A 14,352-nucleotide genomic window follows, 5' to 3' on the forward strand; every position below is an offset into this window, starting at 1 on the left:
TTCGGGCTTGTGCAGATTTGGAATAAGAGGTTGAGTAAAATTTCTTTTGTTTCCTGTTTTGTTACTATAATTAATATTTTAAAATAGTAACAAAATTGTATCTTGGTAAAACAGTGGTGATGGAGAGATGATGATGAAAGTGAGTGGGTGTGTAGTGGGAGTATCAGAGAGTGAGGAAGAGGAAGAGAGAGTGTATCACCTAATGCATCAAATCAAATCAAATCGAAATGAGAGCGAAACTCATCGCTAATTGCATTGGTTCCTTTCTTTCATCTTTTGATCCAGAAGAGAGAGAGGGAGAGAGAACGAAAAGCTAACAATAGAGCAAGAGATAAGAAGACATGTCTTCTTCGAATGAGTTCTGTGACTCCCGTGGATCATGGATGGATATTAAGAATAGATACGGGAATTTTTCTGTGCTATTAGGATATATCTAGACTAGATTCTTTGTAAGGTATCGATCAATAAACATCTCGAAACTGGATAGCGAATAAAACGGGAAATTTGGGAAAAAAAAAGCACATTTCTTTTTTTTTGAATTTTTTGGGTCATTTTCGCGTTTCTCTCTGCGTGTTTGTTTTGCGGGTTGGGTGGAAAGGAAGAAGAAAGAAAGGACTCGAAATGCCAAATTTTATTTCGAAGGCTGGTTAGTTCCGAAAAATATCCGTACAACGCCAAACCTGAAATATATATTTATTTAAAAAAAGAAAAGGCGAAAAAAAGAAAAAACCCGGTGTGCTTGTGTCTCTTCAGTTCTTCATTCCCTTAAGATATGACATGAGACAAGAAACACATGCATGCATACATGTGTAATCTCTGCTCCTCCATTCAGAGACACTCTAGTGGACGAGAAAGAAAGTAATAAAAAAAAAAGAAGAAGAAATTAAAGCATATATGCGTATATGCCTTGGATTTTACCATATATGTGTGGTTTTTTCGTTTTTTTCGTTTTTTTCAATCCAAAGTGACGGTAAATACACATATCTGCAGATTTTATCCTAATTAGGAAACAATATTGATCAGACTACACGACCTCATATCCGCACACGAAAAAGGTTGAGCTCATTGTGAAAGGCTTGTTCGTCAGGAAGGCACACAAAAGAAAAAGAAAAGGAGCAACGAAAGTCACAGGTGTCTGTCTGGTCCTCTCTTGTACCGTGTGATATGATTGTGTGGTGTTATAAATGTATCTTTGTATCTATTTACGAAGGCGGTTTTACAGTTGCAGGTTCGAAAATTCCGTAAAGGCTAGAGAGAAGAAGATAACAAACAGGGCCACCTTCAAATTTGTAATCGTTTTTATTGTAAATTATTCAAATTTTCATTTTGTTATGTTTTGTTATGAAAGTTTCCCTTCTCTCTGTATCTCTCTCCTTTTCGGCTAGTGGGTGTACCTCTCTCTCCAAAGCTTGCTCTTTTTCTTTTTAATCTGTTTCTCAAAGACAACACAAAATAGAGAGAGACCGTTCGCTACTTGGTGTCTCGTTTTGATTCAGACGCGTAACAAAAAAATAATAAATGAATAAATAAATGAATAAATAAATATGAATTACAGGCAAAAATGTTCCACTTTATTTTTATCTTATGTTTCTGGTGCAAGTATTTGGTAATACAGTAACACCAAACTATCTATTATGGTGGATCTAGTCTCACTCATACCCATACTCATACCCATAGGTGGCCTCTAAAAACTACTATATACTAGCCTCGTCTCAGTGACATCAAGAACCTCCGCCTCCCCCTCTCTCTCACTCTCTCCCTCTCCCAAATAGACAAACAAATTTACAAAGAAATGAACAAAAATAAGGCAGTCTTATGTAAAGATATCAAACTAGTAAAAGAATTACATCGATAATTTGTATCGTCCCTGGATATAATAATCTCTTCCTTCAACAGTCAGTACAATATGATTTTTATTTTATTTTATTTTATTTTATTTTATTTCATTTTGATATTCTTGGCTCCCCATCAAATTATACCAAGCTAAGATCTTCGTCCTCTGTGGCTACCCTTGTATAACTATCAATGCATCCTGCCCCAATTTGAGCTTCTTTCTTGCCTTTACCTCGTTTCTCCCCTTCTTTCAATTAGCACGATTGGCAATTGAGCTCCTTTCCAAGTTACTTCTCCAAGAGAAACAGGATCGTTGCGTTACACACTTCCTTCCACTTTCGAAAGTATCAGTAGGGTAACGCCTGTCCCAATCTCTCTCACTACTGAACACAACTACTTTGACAAGCAAGACCCGCCCACAATCCATCCATCCATCCATCCATCCATCATCAAAGTTAGCACTGTATGATATATTCTCGTGATATATGATATACGTTGCTCTATTATGGGAATATCAATGTGATTATCCAGAAGAACGAGAGAGGAAGATTTTTTTAAAAATAAAAATATCATGAATTCAATAAAGGCCTATCTCATCTCATCTCATCTCTTTCCACTTGATTTGGAATGGTCTTTTTTTTTAATTGATTATCATATTTGACATTATTTTAAAGTCATCGTACTTATTCTTATTCTTCGTATACATTATTTACTTGGCCCCACATCCCTTTACTACCCGTTTCTTTTCTGGATCGACATCTGTAAAATAATACAAAAAATATCATCACTTTTGTTCTCATCTCATCCCATTCATTTAATAAAGTTAATCCTCGTTTAGTTGGACAAGATTAAAACGTATATCTACTCGAGATCTCACTTTTATTCCATTTCGATTTCATCTCTATTTTTTGTGTGAGAGTGGAGTAAAAATTATACAAACAGCAGAAAGACGAAGATCTATTATATCTGGTTTTTTTTTTGCCAATTAGCATTGTAGTGGGTGGCTTATACTGTATTACTTAACTGCAGGGAAGAAGCAAGTAATCAAAATATCAAGAGGAAGAATTCTTTTGTTTGTTTACGTAATGTCAAAATTATACTACAATAATCAATTCATCACTGATTTGATACCAAATTATAATAATAATGAATGTTTAAATTTAATTGAAAATTTAATACTTGATCAAGTACTGTTAAATGAAAAAAAAAAAATTGAAAAATCTATTAAAATTACTAAAAACGATAACATTAAAAAATCTATTGATAGATTATTAAAATTGTTTAGTAACGATACTGATGGTGGAAAAAGAACAATTTGTTTGTACTCGTTAGGTAATAATTTGCAAAAATTATTGACCATCTTACAAATTTTCAAAAAAATTCAAAAAAATACTGTAAAAATAATACAATATAATAAATTAACTTCATTTAATCAAGTTACAAACAAAAAAGGTAACGAATTATTGGAATCAAAAAAATTTATACCAATTTTAATCGTTATATTAACTACTGAAAAAATTACTGATAATAATTCATTAAATTTAGAAAGCTTGGGATTCACAAGACAACTCGATTGACCACCTAATTTCCATATTTCAGCATAACCTAAATAATGATATATTGATACCATTCTTTAGGCATTCTTAGCATTTTTCCACCTTGTGTCATTGTTTAATTCATATATACGGACAGGTAGGTAATTATTTAATTATATATGTACAATTTTTAAATTCTATATTGAAAATTTATATCATACTTCACGACATATTTGATATTTCTTAAAAAAATTTATATCAATCTCAAATTTCATTAACTCGTTTTTTTTCAAAAAGGGACAAATTTGGGAAACTAATTGAATTATTCAAGTAAAATTACTCTCATAGTTACTCACAAACTAGCAACAGTTTTTAAGTTTGGAACTTACCAACTTAGTAACAAAAAGAAATTGATTATTGCCTAGAATTAAATTAAGTTTGTGACTTAACAACAATTGCTATTATCAATAAATTAAGGTAATTTGATGTTCTAATCATTTGAAAAATATTAAAAAAATTTAATTAAATCAATTTAAAAGATTTTGATATTTAAAAAGCTATTTTTTTAGAAATAAATTAATAAAAATATTAGAAGAAACTCATTCATACATAAATACATATCATTGAAACAATGGCGGGTCCACCAGCTCCACCTCCACCTCCACCTCCTCCTGTATTAGCTGCACCAGGCGGTAATAATGCCCCTAAACCAGCAGTTTCTGTAATGCAAGGACGTGATGCTCTATTGAATGATATTAAAAAGGGTAAATCACTGAAGAAAGCTGAGACAAATGATAGAAGTGCACCTTCATTAGGATCAAGCGGCTCTCATTCAGGATCATCCGTTCCAAGTTCGGCACCTTCTGCCCATTCTTCTGGTGCTCCCCCTGTTCCAGCAATGATGGGAGGTCCACAATTGGGAGATATACTAGCCGGTGGAATTCCAAAACTAAAACATATAAGTAATAATAGCAGTGGTTCAAGTCCTGTACCTTCAGGTGCCCCTCCGATCCCAGGGATGTCTGCTCCTTCTGCTCCATCAATTCCAGTAAAAGCTGCTCCCTCTGCTCCAGCAATTCCATCAAATAGTGCACCTGCTGTACCAGGGATGTCTGCTCCCTCGGTTCCTTCAACTAGGCCAAAATTGCCTTCCACAAGACCTCCTAGGGGATCACATAAGACTACTTCATCAATATCTAGTACAATAAGCTCGGCACCAACAATACCCAGCGCGCCATCCATACCAGGAGTTCCTCATCCTTCAACAGCAGCGACAACAGCATCTTCCATACCACAACCGCCTAGTACAAGTGCACCTGCAGCTCCAAGCATCCCAACTTCAGCACCTCCGCTGCCATCATCTCCTCTATCTGCTCCACCACCACCTCCTCCTCCACCAATGGGCAATATACCTGCTCCTCCATTGCCAACATCCTCACCAACTGCCCCTCCACCTCCACCACCTATGGCCAGTGCTCCGGCTGCCCCACCTCCACCTCCTATGGGAAGTGTTCCTGCTCCACCTCCTCCACCAACAATGGCAAGTGCACCATCTGCACCACCTCCTCCTCCTATGGGAGCAGCTCCAGGTATAACTTCTTCAAAAAGTGCACCAGCTCCAGGTGGTCCACTTCCATTCTTATCTGAAATCCAAAATAAAAGAGATGATAGATTTGTAGTCTCTGAAGAATCTAGATACACTACCAAGTCGGCGCAACCAAGTGTAGGCGGTGGAGAAAGTTCGGGACCTCCTTCTGCTCCCTCTATTCCTCCACCATCTAGCGGTAATTCCTTCTTGAGTGAAATAGAATCGAAATTGAAACATAACCATGCTCCTACCCCATCGATACCATCCGCATCTGCACCTTCTATTCCTACCGGAGGAGCACCGCCAGTTCCATCTGCACCAGTTCCATCTGCTTCTCTACCACCACCAATGGGCAAAATGCCTGCTCCTCCATTGCCAACATCCTCACCAACTGCCCCTCCACCTCCACCACCTATGGTCAGTGCTCCGGCTGCTCCAGCTGCCCCACCTCCACCTCCTATGGGAAATGTTTCGACTCCACCTCCTCCACCTCCTATGGGAAGTGTTCCTGCTCCACCTCCTCCACCAACAATGGCAAGTGCACCATCTGCACCACCTCCTCCTCCTATGGGAGCAGCTCCAGGTATAACTTCTTCAAAAAGTGCACCAGCTCCAGGTGGTCCACTTCCATTCTTATCTGAAATCCAAAATAAAAGAGATGATAGATTTGTAGTCTCTGAAGAATCTAGATACACTACCAAGTCGGCGCAACCAAGTGTAGGCGGTGGAGAAAATTCGGTACCTCCTTCTGCTCCCTCTATTCCTCCACCATCTAGCGGTAATTCCTTCTTGAGTGAAATAGAATCGAAATTGAAACATAACCATGCTCCTACCCCATCGATACCATCCGCATCTGCACCTTCTATTCCTACCGGAGGAGCACCGCCAGTTCCATCGGCTCCAGTTCCATCGGCTCCATCAGCTCCTCCTCCACATACAATAAGTCATACCGCTACTTCTGCTCCTCCACCTCCACCTTTTGCCAAGGCACCACCTGCCCCATCAATTCCATCTGCACCTGCCCCTGCTCCTGTAATTTCACACTCTCCAGTAGCTCACTCAGCTCCAGCTGCCCCTCCTCCTCCACCTAATACAGCACCACAACATCCCCAAACCCAAAACAATAAGCCCTCCGTTGAGACTCCATCCACCAATCAAGAAATGGCAGATATCAGACAAAGAATATTTTCATCTGGTTCATCTAACGCCACATATAATATAAATAAGCATACTAATACAGTTGAGGTTGATGTTGGTGAAATAACAATTAATGGATCCAATGATTCATCTGGTGTAAAACTTAATGCTGGCAAAATCACTATTAATGATTCACGTTTTAAGTGGGTTAATGTTTCACAGATGCCTAAACCTAGAGCTTTCCAAGGTAAGACGAAACTTTATCCTAGTGGTAAGGGAAGTAGTGTTCCATTAGATCTAAGTCTTTATAGTTGAACACTCGGGGTTTTATTTTTGTTTCTAATGATATTTATAATTTAGGACTTATATAAAATTTAACCATTGATGAATTGCATGAATAGAATTATTTTTCATCTTATTATTCTTTTTAATCTTAGTAAAACCCATTTCTACGTTTTCCAATTTTAGGTCATATTTTAATTGCTACTTATATATATTATATAATATTTTCAACAACTATTTATGATTCATAAAAACAGTGACATTCTTAATTATACTCTAATTAATTATTCTCTCTACTGTCGTCAATAGAAACTACTCTTCTTTTTTTTTTTAAAAGAAAAATCGATTTCAATCATTCGGTGGTAGTCCCGATGTGGGTTCGACTCGAACTGGTATAATTGAAAAATTTACAAAGAAAAAGATGAGATGAGATGAGATGAGATGGGATGAGATGAGCTTTCAAGAATAAGATTGAAAAGTTACAAATATATATTTTGAAAAGTAATAGTGTATTTACGCATTTACATATTTACTTCTGCTTGCATAGTCATTCAGCTGAGTACAGTAGAATAACGAATTTTATCCGTGCATTTGGTTCGTAGTTTTGAATTGCTTTGGCTATGGCAGGTGGACATAGTATTAACATACCTGGTGTGTTGCTGGATGAATTGAAAGGACGTGATTATTCAAATGATGATAGATTTAATAATCAACGAATTCATCAGAATAAAAAGAAGAGAAAGAATGGACCACAGTTAAGCAGAAAAGAAAAAAGAAAGCAAGAAAGATTGGCTAAAAAGCATAAAGCTCAAAAGCCAGATGAAGCAACTTTACCACGTAAAAATGAGAAAAGTAAAAATGCAATTACAAGTAATAAAAAAGCTGTAAGGTTTGAAATCGAAAATAAAAAGGCTAATAAAAACCCTACTGAATTATTATTTTCATCTGATGATGAATTGTCTTCAGGAGATTTTGATGAATTTGAGGATGATGATTTAAACGAAGAAGAATGGGAGCAATTGAAAGAACTAGAAGGTGAAGAAAGTGATGCTGAAGTCGCAAGTGACAAAGGAAGTGGTTCGGAATATGACAGTGAGGATTTTGAAGATTTCGAGGAAGAAGATAATGATTCTGATGCTGAGGATGTGGAATCCGAAATGACAGCAGAAGAAACCATGAATAAACTAAAGGCATTAAAGGAAAAAAAGTTAAGAAAGTCAGCTAACAGAGAAGAACTCCAGGAAGAAGAATTAGACTTAGAATCAGATTTAGAATCAGGTTCTGAAAATTTCTCCGAAGAAAGCAATTTAGAGTCAGAAGGTGAGACAATGACTGTGGAAGAAACTATGGCGGCTTTGAAGGCAATGAAGGATAAGAAAAATAAAAATTCCAAGGAGGATAAAACATCTTCTAAAAAGCATAGAACTAAAAAAAGTGGTAAAGAAGATGATGAAGAAGTTGTATACCCATTAACACCGTCTGAACGTGCAATGATGGGAAAAGATGAAATGGAAATGCAATATTATGCAAAGAAATTGAATTTAAAGGGCAGCTCGAAAAAAATTCGTGCAAGGGATGAATTTGATGCTATTGGTGGTTTGCTAGAGGGTTTAGATTTTTTTGAAAACTTTGGTGAAGGCGATGAAGAATACGGTGATTTTGCAATTAGCAATAAAACGGATAAATCCTTAGAATCTGAAACTAGTGAATCTGATGTAAGTGAATCTGACGAGAGTGGATCCGATGAAAGTTCGTCAGGTAATGACAATGGTAGGGGGGGTCTTGTGACGAAAGAAGGGGAAAAGCTTCCATTTTCTTCTGATGATGAACTTTCTTCAGGAGATTTTGACGAATTTGATGAGAATGACCTAGATGAAGAGGAATGGAAACAATTAAAAGAATTAGAAGATGAAGGACATGATAGCTTTGATTCTGAACTTGAAGAAAGTTCGTCAAAAAAGGAAAAGAAAAAAAAGGCAAAAGAAAACCCATATATTGCTCCGGTGAACAATTCATCTGATGCCTATATTCCACCATCCTTAAGAAAGAAGTCATTGAATGATAATGCTGATTCTCAAGTCGTTGCTCAAATAAGAAAAATTGTGAAATCTTCATTGAATAAGTTGTCAGATTCAAATATAATTGTCATTGTAACCTCATTAAATGTCTTATATGATTCATTCCCTCGTCAATATGTTACTGAAGTTATTTCAGAAGAAATTTTATCAATTGTGAATCAAAAGGAAAAATTACTTGATAGCTTTATTCTAAATTATTCGGCAGTGGCATACTCTTTATGGAGATTACGAGGTATTGAAGTAGGGGCATATTTTATACAGCAATTTGTTTCAGTTTTCTTAAGTCACTTTGAGAATCAAATGAATAAGATAAAGGATTCTAATTTAGAGTCAAAGGATAATTTGAATACACCCCAACTTCTTCCTAAGCATTGTAATAACATAATAACATTGTTGTCATACTGTTATAACTTCGGTTTAATTACCTGCAAACTTTTGTATAATATTGTTCATATGCTTGTTGCCACTCCAAATGAGTTTACAACAGAGTTGTTATTAAGGATTGTAGCTGTTTCAGGTCCTCAAATCCGTGGTGATGATCCAAGTGCCTTAAAAGATATACTTTCGGAACTTCTGAGCAACGTTAAATCTATCAACAATCATGGTCCGCGTTTAAAGTTTCTATTAGATACTATGTCTGACTTAAAAAATAACAGGCTAAAACCATCTGTGTTGGCGCCAAGTAACTCACAAGTGAAAAGAAACTTGCAACAAAATTTAAAAATATCAGCCTTTAGTGAACCAATCCAAGTTTCATTAGATGATATAAAAAATATTGAAACCAAAGGTAAATGGTGGCTAGTTGGTGCATCCTGGAAAGGTAATATGGAGAGTGCATTTGAAGAAGCTGAAAGTCAAAATGACGGTGGTCTTAAAAATACCAGCAACCTGAAAATTGTAGATGATCTTCTTGATGATATACCTGATTGGACAGAAGTTAGTAAACAACAGAGAATGAATACGGATGTTCGTCGTGCTATTTTCATCAGTATCATGTCTGCCCAAGATTTTATGGATGCATTCACTAAATTAGAGAAATTAAACTTGAAGAATAAGCAAATGTTGGAAATTCCAAAAGTTCTCACTCATTGTTTGTTGACTGATGGGGCAAATAATGGGTATAATCCATACTATGCGATTGTTGCAAGTAAAATCTGTGAACATCATCATCAATTGTTGAAAACATTTCAATTCTTATTCTGGGATGTAGTAAAACAACTTGAAGAGGATGCTGTTGGCGATATTCAAACTGATGCATTCACAAACTTTGATGATGATGATCACAGTTTAAGATTAAAGAAAATATCAAGTCAAGGTAAGTTTTTTGGTTCTCTTATTGCTGATAATGTTTTGACACTAAATTCTTTCAAACATGTACCAGTAATTAGTGGGTTGACAGTTGAAGGTGTTTTGTTTGTTGAACAGGTTCTATACCAATTTCTCTTAAGTGTTGCAAAGAAATGTGAAAAGAAGTCAAAAACAAAAACTGGTAACAAGAAATTTATCTATGACACTGATTTCTTAAGGAAAATAATATCAACTACAATTAAACCAGAGAACAAGGATGTCATTCTAAAGGGATTATTGTGGTTTGTCAAAAATAAATTAAAATATAATAAATATATTTCTGGTGTGAAAGGAAGCAAAGATTATGAAAGAGAGTTGAGAAGAATGGAATGGGTGGTTCCTGAATTTGTTACAATAGCAACAGAAGAACAATCTAGTTTAGGATAAAACTTTATAAACAATGTCATTTTTTATTAGCAAAGCATTTTTAACTATTTACACAGAAACTTTATACAAATTAAGAACGTAACTTTTGAAGTGAACTTAATATTTTATAGATTAAAATACTGTCAAGAATATCTTTAATTTTCCATGACTGGTGGTTACTAAATATAAAAATAAAAATAAACTCCGATACGGGGAGTCGAACCCCGGTCTCCACGGTGAAAGCGTGATGTGATAGCCGTTACACTATATCGGATTAGTTTCTGATAAATGTTTTTTCCAACAAATAGATTAATAATTGTAATAGTATAGCTAGTCCGGGTAAAATAAGATAATTGGTGTCACAATGAGAGAAACAAGACACAATGGAAATTTGTCTGAATGGTAATTGTAGAGTGTTGTGACTTTAACCTGGATACTCGAGGATAAAGTTTATGTCACTATTGCTATTTTTTGTACAAGGTGAATGTATCGATTTCTCTAATATATAAAAGGAACAAATTTTCAGTTCGGATATATAAAACTATTTATGTTATATAGACTACTCTGTTACAGGAGGATGAGCGAGTTACCACTCACTGACCTCAGTAATAGGTCAACGTACCTATTTAACGTATATCTACTTACATTGAAGCTTACAGCTTATACCATTCTGTCAGTTATGGCCAGAGTAATTGTCCTGGCTCTTCATTCGCTACCTAAAGGTTGCGCCAGTTATACTCACGGTGAGTGTATACTCTAGAGTACCACCAGTTAGTCTCAGGGTGCGAAAAATAAAGCATATATATTTTAACTATTTCAATTTAATAATTTTATTTTATTTTTTTAATTTATTTTTATTTATTTTTATTTAATTTAATTTAACCACATATATGTTATATTTAAATATCTTAATATATTTTTTTAGTTTTAAGTTTCGGAGTTTTGTTTTCTATTTGTTTGTTGTTTTGTTGGTTTTTGTTGTTTTTTTTATATAACGTAGCCTGAATTACGTTAGATCATATTATGTCCTACTCGTTCGATCGTGCGCCTATAAGACGTGTTAGTTCATGATACATAACATTTATCCCACTCATTCATGGGGTTCCCAGGATACATCATCATATCCACCATCCTGTCTTCGTATGGGTCGTACTGGTATGCCCAGCAGTTGCCCACTACCATGGCCTGATTATGGTTGTAGTCCCAAACTTCATACTTGAATGCATGTGCTTGTAAATCCAATTGACAGCTTAGTTGATGGTCAAATTCGCCGTAATCTCTGTATACGTCTACATGAGCTACCGAATTATCTTCAATCTGGTAGTCATGGAACTGCAGTCCACCTTGACTGAAGTTCTCGAGGTTAAATTGTTCGTCACGCTTCGCTAAATTGACTACCGGGTGTTGATCCGTCATGACGAAGTTATGGCTAGTGCCATTGGTGTCTAGAGTTGTGAAGTGTAAGATGGGATGCGACTCATGTTTAAGGGCGAATACTGGCCATCCTGAGTGTTCATTGTAGATAGGCTGGCCTGTGCGGTCGTAAATCACCGCTATAGCGACATCTGTTCCATTGATAAGGTTTAACGCCATCTGATGGACTAAATCTGTAGTAGTTTGTGCGGAATCACGCTTACCAAAACCTGGTAACGCCGTACCGCTTCTCTTAAGTGCCAGTCCTATCTCCAAGTACCCGGCCACTGCTGCACCCGCAGCAGCACTCAGTGTCACACCAGTAGTGGCTGCTCCTACGACACAATCACTCTGACCTGCTTTCCCTCCGGTAGACCAATCCCTGCAGGCCCTAATCGTACTCCATAAGCTGTACCCAGCCTGAAAGACGTTCCATGCTGATACCGCAGCCCAGAGGTAATTAAATCTCGTTTCGATTGGAGCTGTGTAATTAAAAGCTAACTTATCTGATATTGGTAGAGAAACAAAGTCACTAATCATATAGTCGCCCGTATATGCAACCGGTTGTCCGAAAAGGGCCAACTCCTCCCTCCTATGTAATGCCGCTCCTTGAGTCCTAGCGTCGGTGACGTTAGGCCTGGGACCTTCATCAATATACTGGTGCAGCTTATAGCCGGCTGGTATGAGTAATGTAGCTGCAATCGTCCAGGTAACTATATAAATTATCTTACTCTTAGTTGTTCGGTTGCTTTCTAGATTAATCATTTTTTCTAACAATTTCTTGCGCTCTCATTCAAGTATTTTAGTATATTGGTAGTTTGCCAATAATATTCTTTTATAGAAATACAGTACATATGATAAGTATCAATTAAGATCTTAGCAGACTTTATATACAGTGTTTAGATCTTTTTGATACGTCAGAAGATCATACTTTTGTATAGGCATGGAAGAGGACTAAAGGCCCAGCAATTGACTGAATTTGGCAAAAAAATTGACTTTACTGAATACGGATGGTAGAAGATTTCAAACGAATACCAGATACCATGTTGATGAGTTCACTGCTAAGGGTACAAGATTAGGCTTTCTTGGGGTTTGGAATTTACGTTCTGGACTAATTCAAATATTTAAATTTAAATTTATATAGTTTTGGTTAGTTTAACTATTTACTGGACTTACTTAAAGTCATGAAAACTTCATCCAACGTGCTGTGACCTAAAATATAGGTAATATAGTTGTATGTTTACAGGATATTGTTATAAAGCAATAATTATTTATTGTAATGTTAAGGTACAATCGAAGATTACAAATCCAATAGATTATTAATATGATTATTAATGTCAGGTTATCATCGGCAATCAGAATAAGTAATTATGATTAGAAATGATAGTGTGCAACTATGAATAGTATTGATAGTTAGCAATTATAATTAATGATTACAAAGAGAAACTATAACAAGCAATTGACAACCATCAATTGTATCAGTGGTAGTGAAGTGCAAAGGATTGATTAATAATTAATTAATAATACTAAGATTATGTAATTGGATCTAAACATATAGAAAGGACAAGATATTTTGGAATATTGAAATATCATCTGTCTAATTTATTATTGTATACTTATTTAGTTCAAATATAAGACTTCACGGAGAAATAAAAAAATATTACTATTACTTCAAAAATCATCTTAAATAAATCACTATAGTGAATAACTCAGATATTAAGTTAACATCTGAACATTAATAAGAAGTATATACAACTTAAATAGACATTTTGACCTGTGTAGAATCATAAGGTTGTTGTTTCTTTACCGAATCTTGCAAACTATTAGATTTGTTATTTATTTCCAAGGATATTCTTATTTAGTAGATGTTGATCCGTTGTATTAAAATACATAATATACATAAGGAAATTGTTCAAATTCTTGATTATTTTTAATAGGTGACATATTCATTTAATTATATTTCTCCTTGGGGATTTTATATTTAATATAAAATAATAATATAAATATGTTAATATAATCTTGGAAATTAGTCTCCGTATTTATACGTTTAACAATTCCTTGCGCTCTCATTCAAGTATTTTAGTATATTGGTAATTTACAAATAATATTCTTATATATTTTGTCGGACAATGCCGGATATAGTAGCTTTAACGTTATAGTGTCCACGCATTCAGATGGTTACTGTGCTCAAGGAGACGGGAGCCTGACACCTCCTCGTCTACTTGGCGTCTGGCGTAATAGCCAGCGTCCGTTAGTATAATATAGGCTATCGTGCCTGCCTATTACGGTAGTGTATGCTACCGAGTGTCTTGTTTGGACTTGTGTCCTTATTACCCACATGACATTATCGCGTGCCTGACTGCTAATCGATCTTCATAATTTAGGTTATTTGCCACACGCCAAAGGGCCACGACGCAACCTTCTGTAGTCCAATGTGGCATGCTAACAACCTCACCCTACATGTGGAACCTTCACCACGGTCTACCATGTTTGCCGATTGGTCACTTGGCTGTAAGTGACTAGATTTCTGGCATTTCATTTACCTTGCCTCGTAGGCCGTTCCTAAGGTTCCACTCGTACCTGATGCCGCTCCTTGAGTCCTAGCGTCGGTGACGCTAGGCCTGGGACCTTCATCAATATACTGGTGCAGCTTATAGCCGGCTGTGAAGACTACTATAGACATAATCGTCATGCTAACTATATAAATTATCTTACTCTTAGTTGTTCGGTTGCTTTCTAGATTTATCATTTTTTCTAACAATTTCTTGCAATC

General features: G+C 35.8%; 4 protein-coding genes and 1 non-coding gene across 5 annotated transcripts; 3 read left to right on the forward strand and 2 right to left on the reverse strand.

Moving 5' to 3' along the window:
• Positions 1 to 2,918: 2,918 nt before the first annotated feature.
• On the forward strand, positions 2,919 to 3,410 carry POP6 (ribonuclease P/MRP protein subunit POP6; the record flags this gene model as incomplete). The annotated part of the gene is made up of 1 exon (XM_001643793.1): positions 2,919 to 3,410. One exon carries the CDS (start codon positions 2,919 to 2,921, stop codon positions 3,408 to 3,410), a length of 492 nt encoding a protein of 163 aa, XP_001643843.1.
• A 589-nt stretch (positions 3,411 to 3,999) lies between these two features.
• On the forward strand, positions 4,000 to 6,408 carry VRP1 (Vrp1p; the record flags this gene model as incomplete). Its single annotated transcript, XM_001643794.1, has 1 exon — positions 4,000 to 6,408. One exon carries the CDS (start codon positions 4,000 to 4,002, stop codon positions 6,406 to 6,408), a length of 2,409 nt encoding a protein of 802 aa, XP_001643844.1.
• Positions 6,409 to 6,995: 587 nt separating this feature from the next.
• SGD1 (Sgd1p) lies at positions 6,996 to 10,187 on the forward strand (the record flags this gene model as incomplete). The annotated part of the gene is made up of 1 exon (XM_001643795.1): positions 6,996 to 10,187. The coding sequence occupies one exon, from the start codon at positions 6,996 to 6,998 to the stop codon at positions 10,185 to 10,187; it is 3,192 nt and encodes a 1,063-aa protein (XP_001643845.1).
• A 181-nt stretch (positions 10,188 to 10,368) lies between these two features.
• On the reverse strand, positions 10,369 to 10,440 carry Kpol_499trna3. The gene has a single exon. It is a non-coding gene; the product is annotated as a tRNA-Glu (tRNA).
• Positions 10,441 to 11,231: 791 nt separating this feature from the next.
• Positions 11,232 to 12,344, reverse strand: Kpol_499p16 (uncharacterized protein; the record flags this gene model as incomplete). The annotated part of the gene is made up of 1 exon (XM_001643796.1): positions 11,232 to 12,344. The coding sequence occupies one exon, from the start codon at positions 12,342 to 12,344 to the stop codon at positions 11,232 to 11,234; it is 1,113 nt and encodes a 370-aa protein (XP_001643846.1).
• Between the last annotated feature and the right edge of the window lie 2,008 nt (positions 12,345 to 14,352).

The sequence above is a fragment of the Vanderwaltozyma polyspora genome, genomic scaffold, assembly GCF_000150035.1.
Source record: "Vanderwaltozyma polyspora DSM 70294 KpolScaffold499 genomic scaffold, whole genome shotgun sequence".
Classification (NCBI taxonomy): Eukaryota; Fungi; Ascomycota; class Saccharomycetes; order Saccharomycetales; family Saccharomycetaceae; genus Vanderwaltozyma; species Vanderwaltozyma polyspora.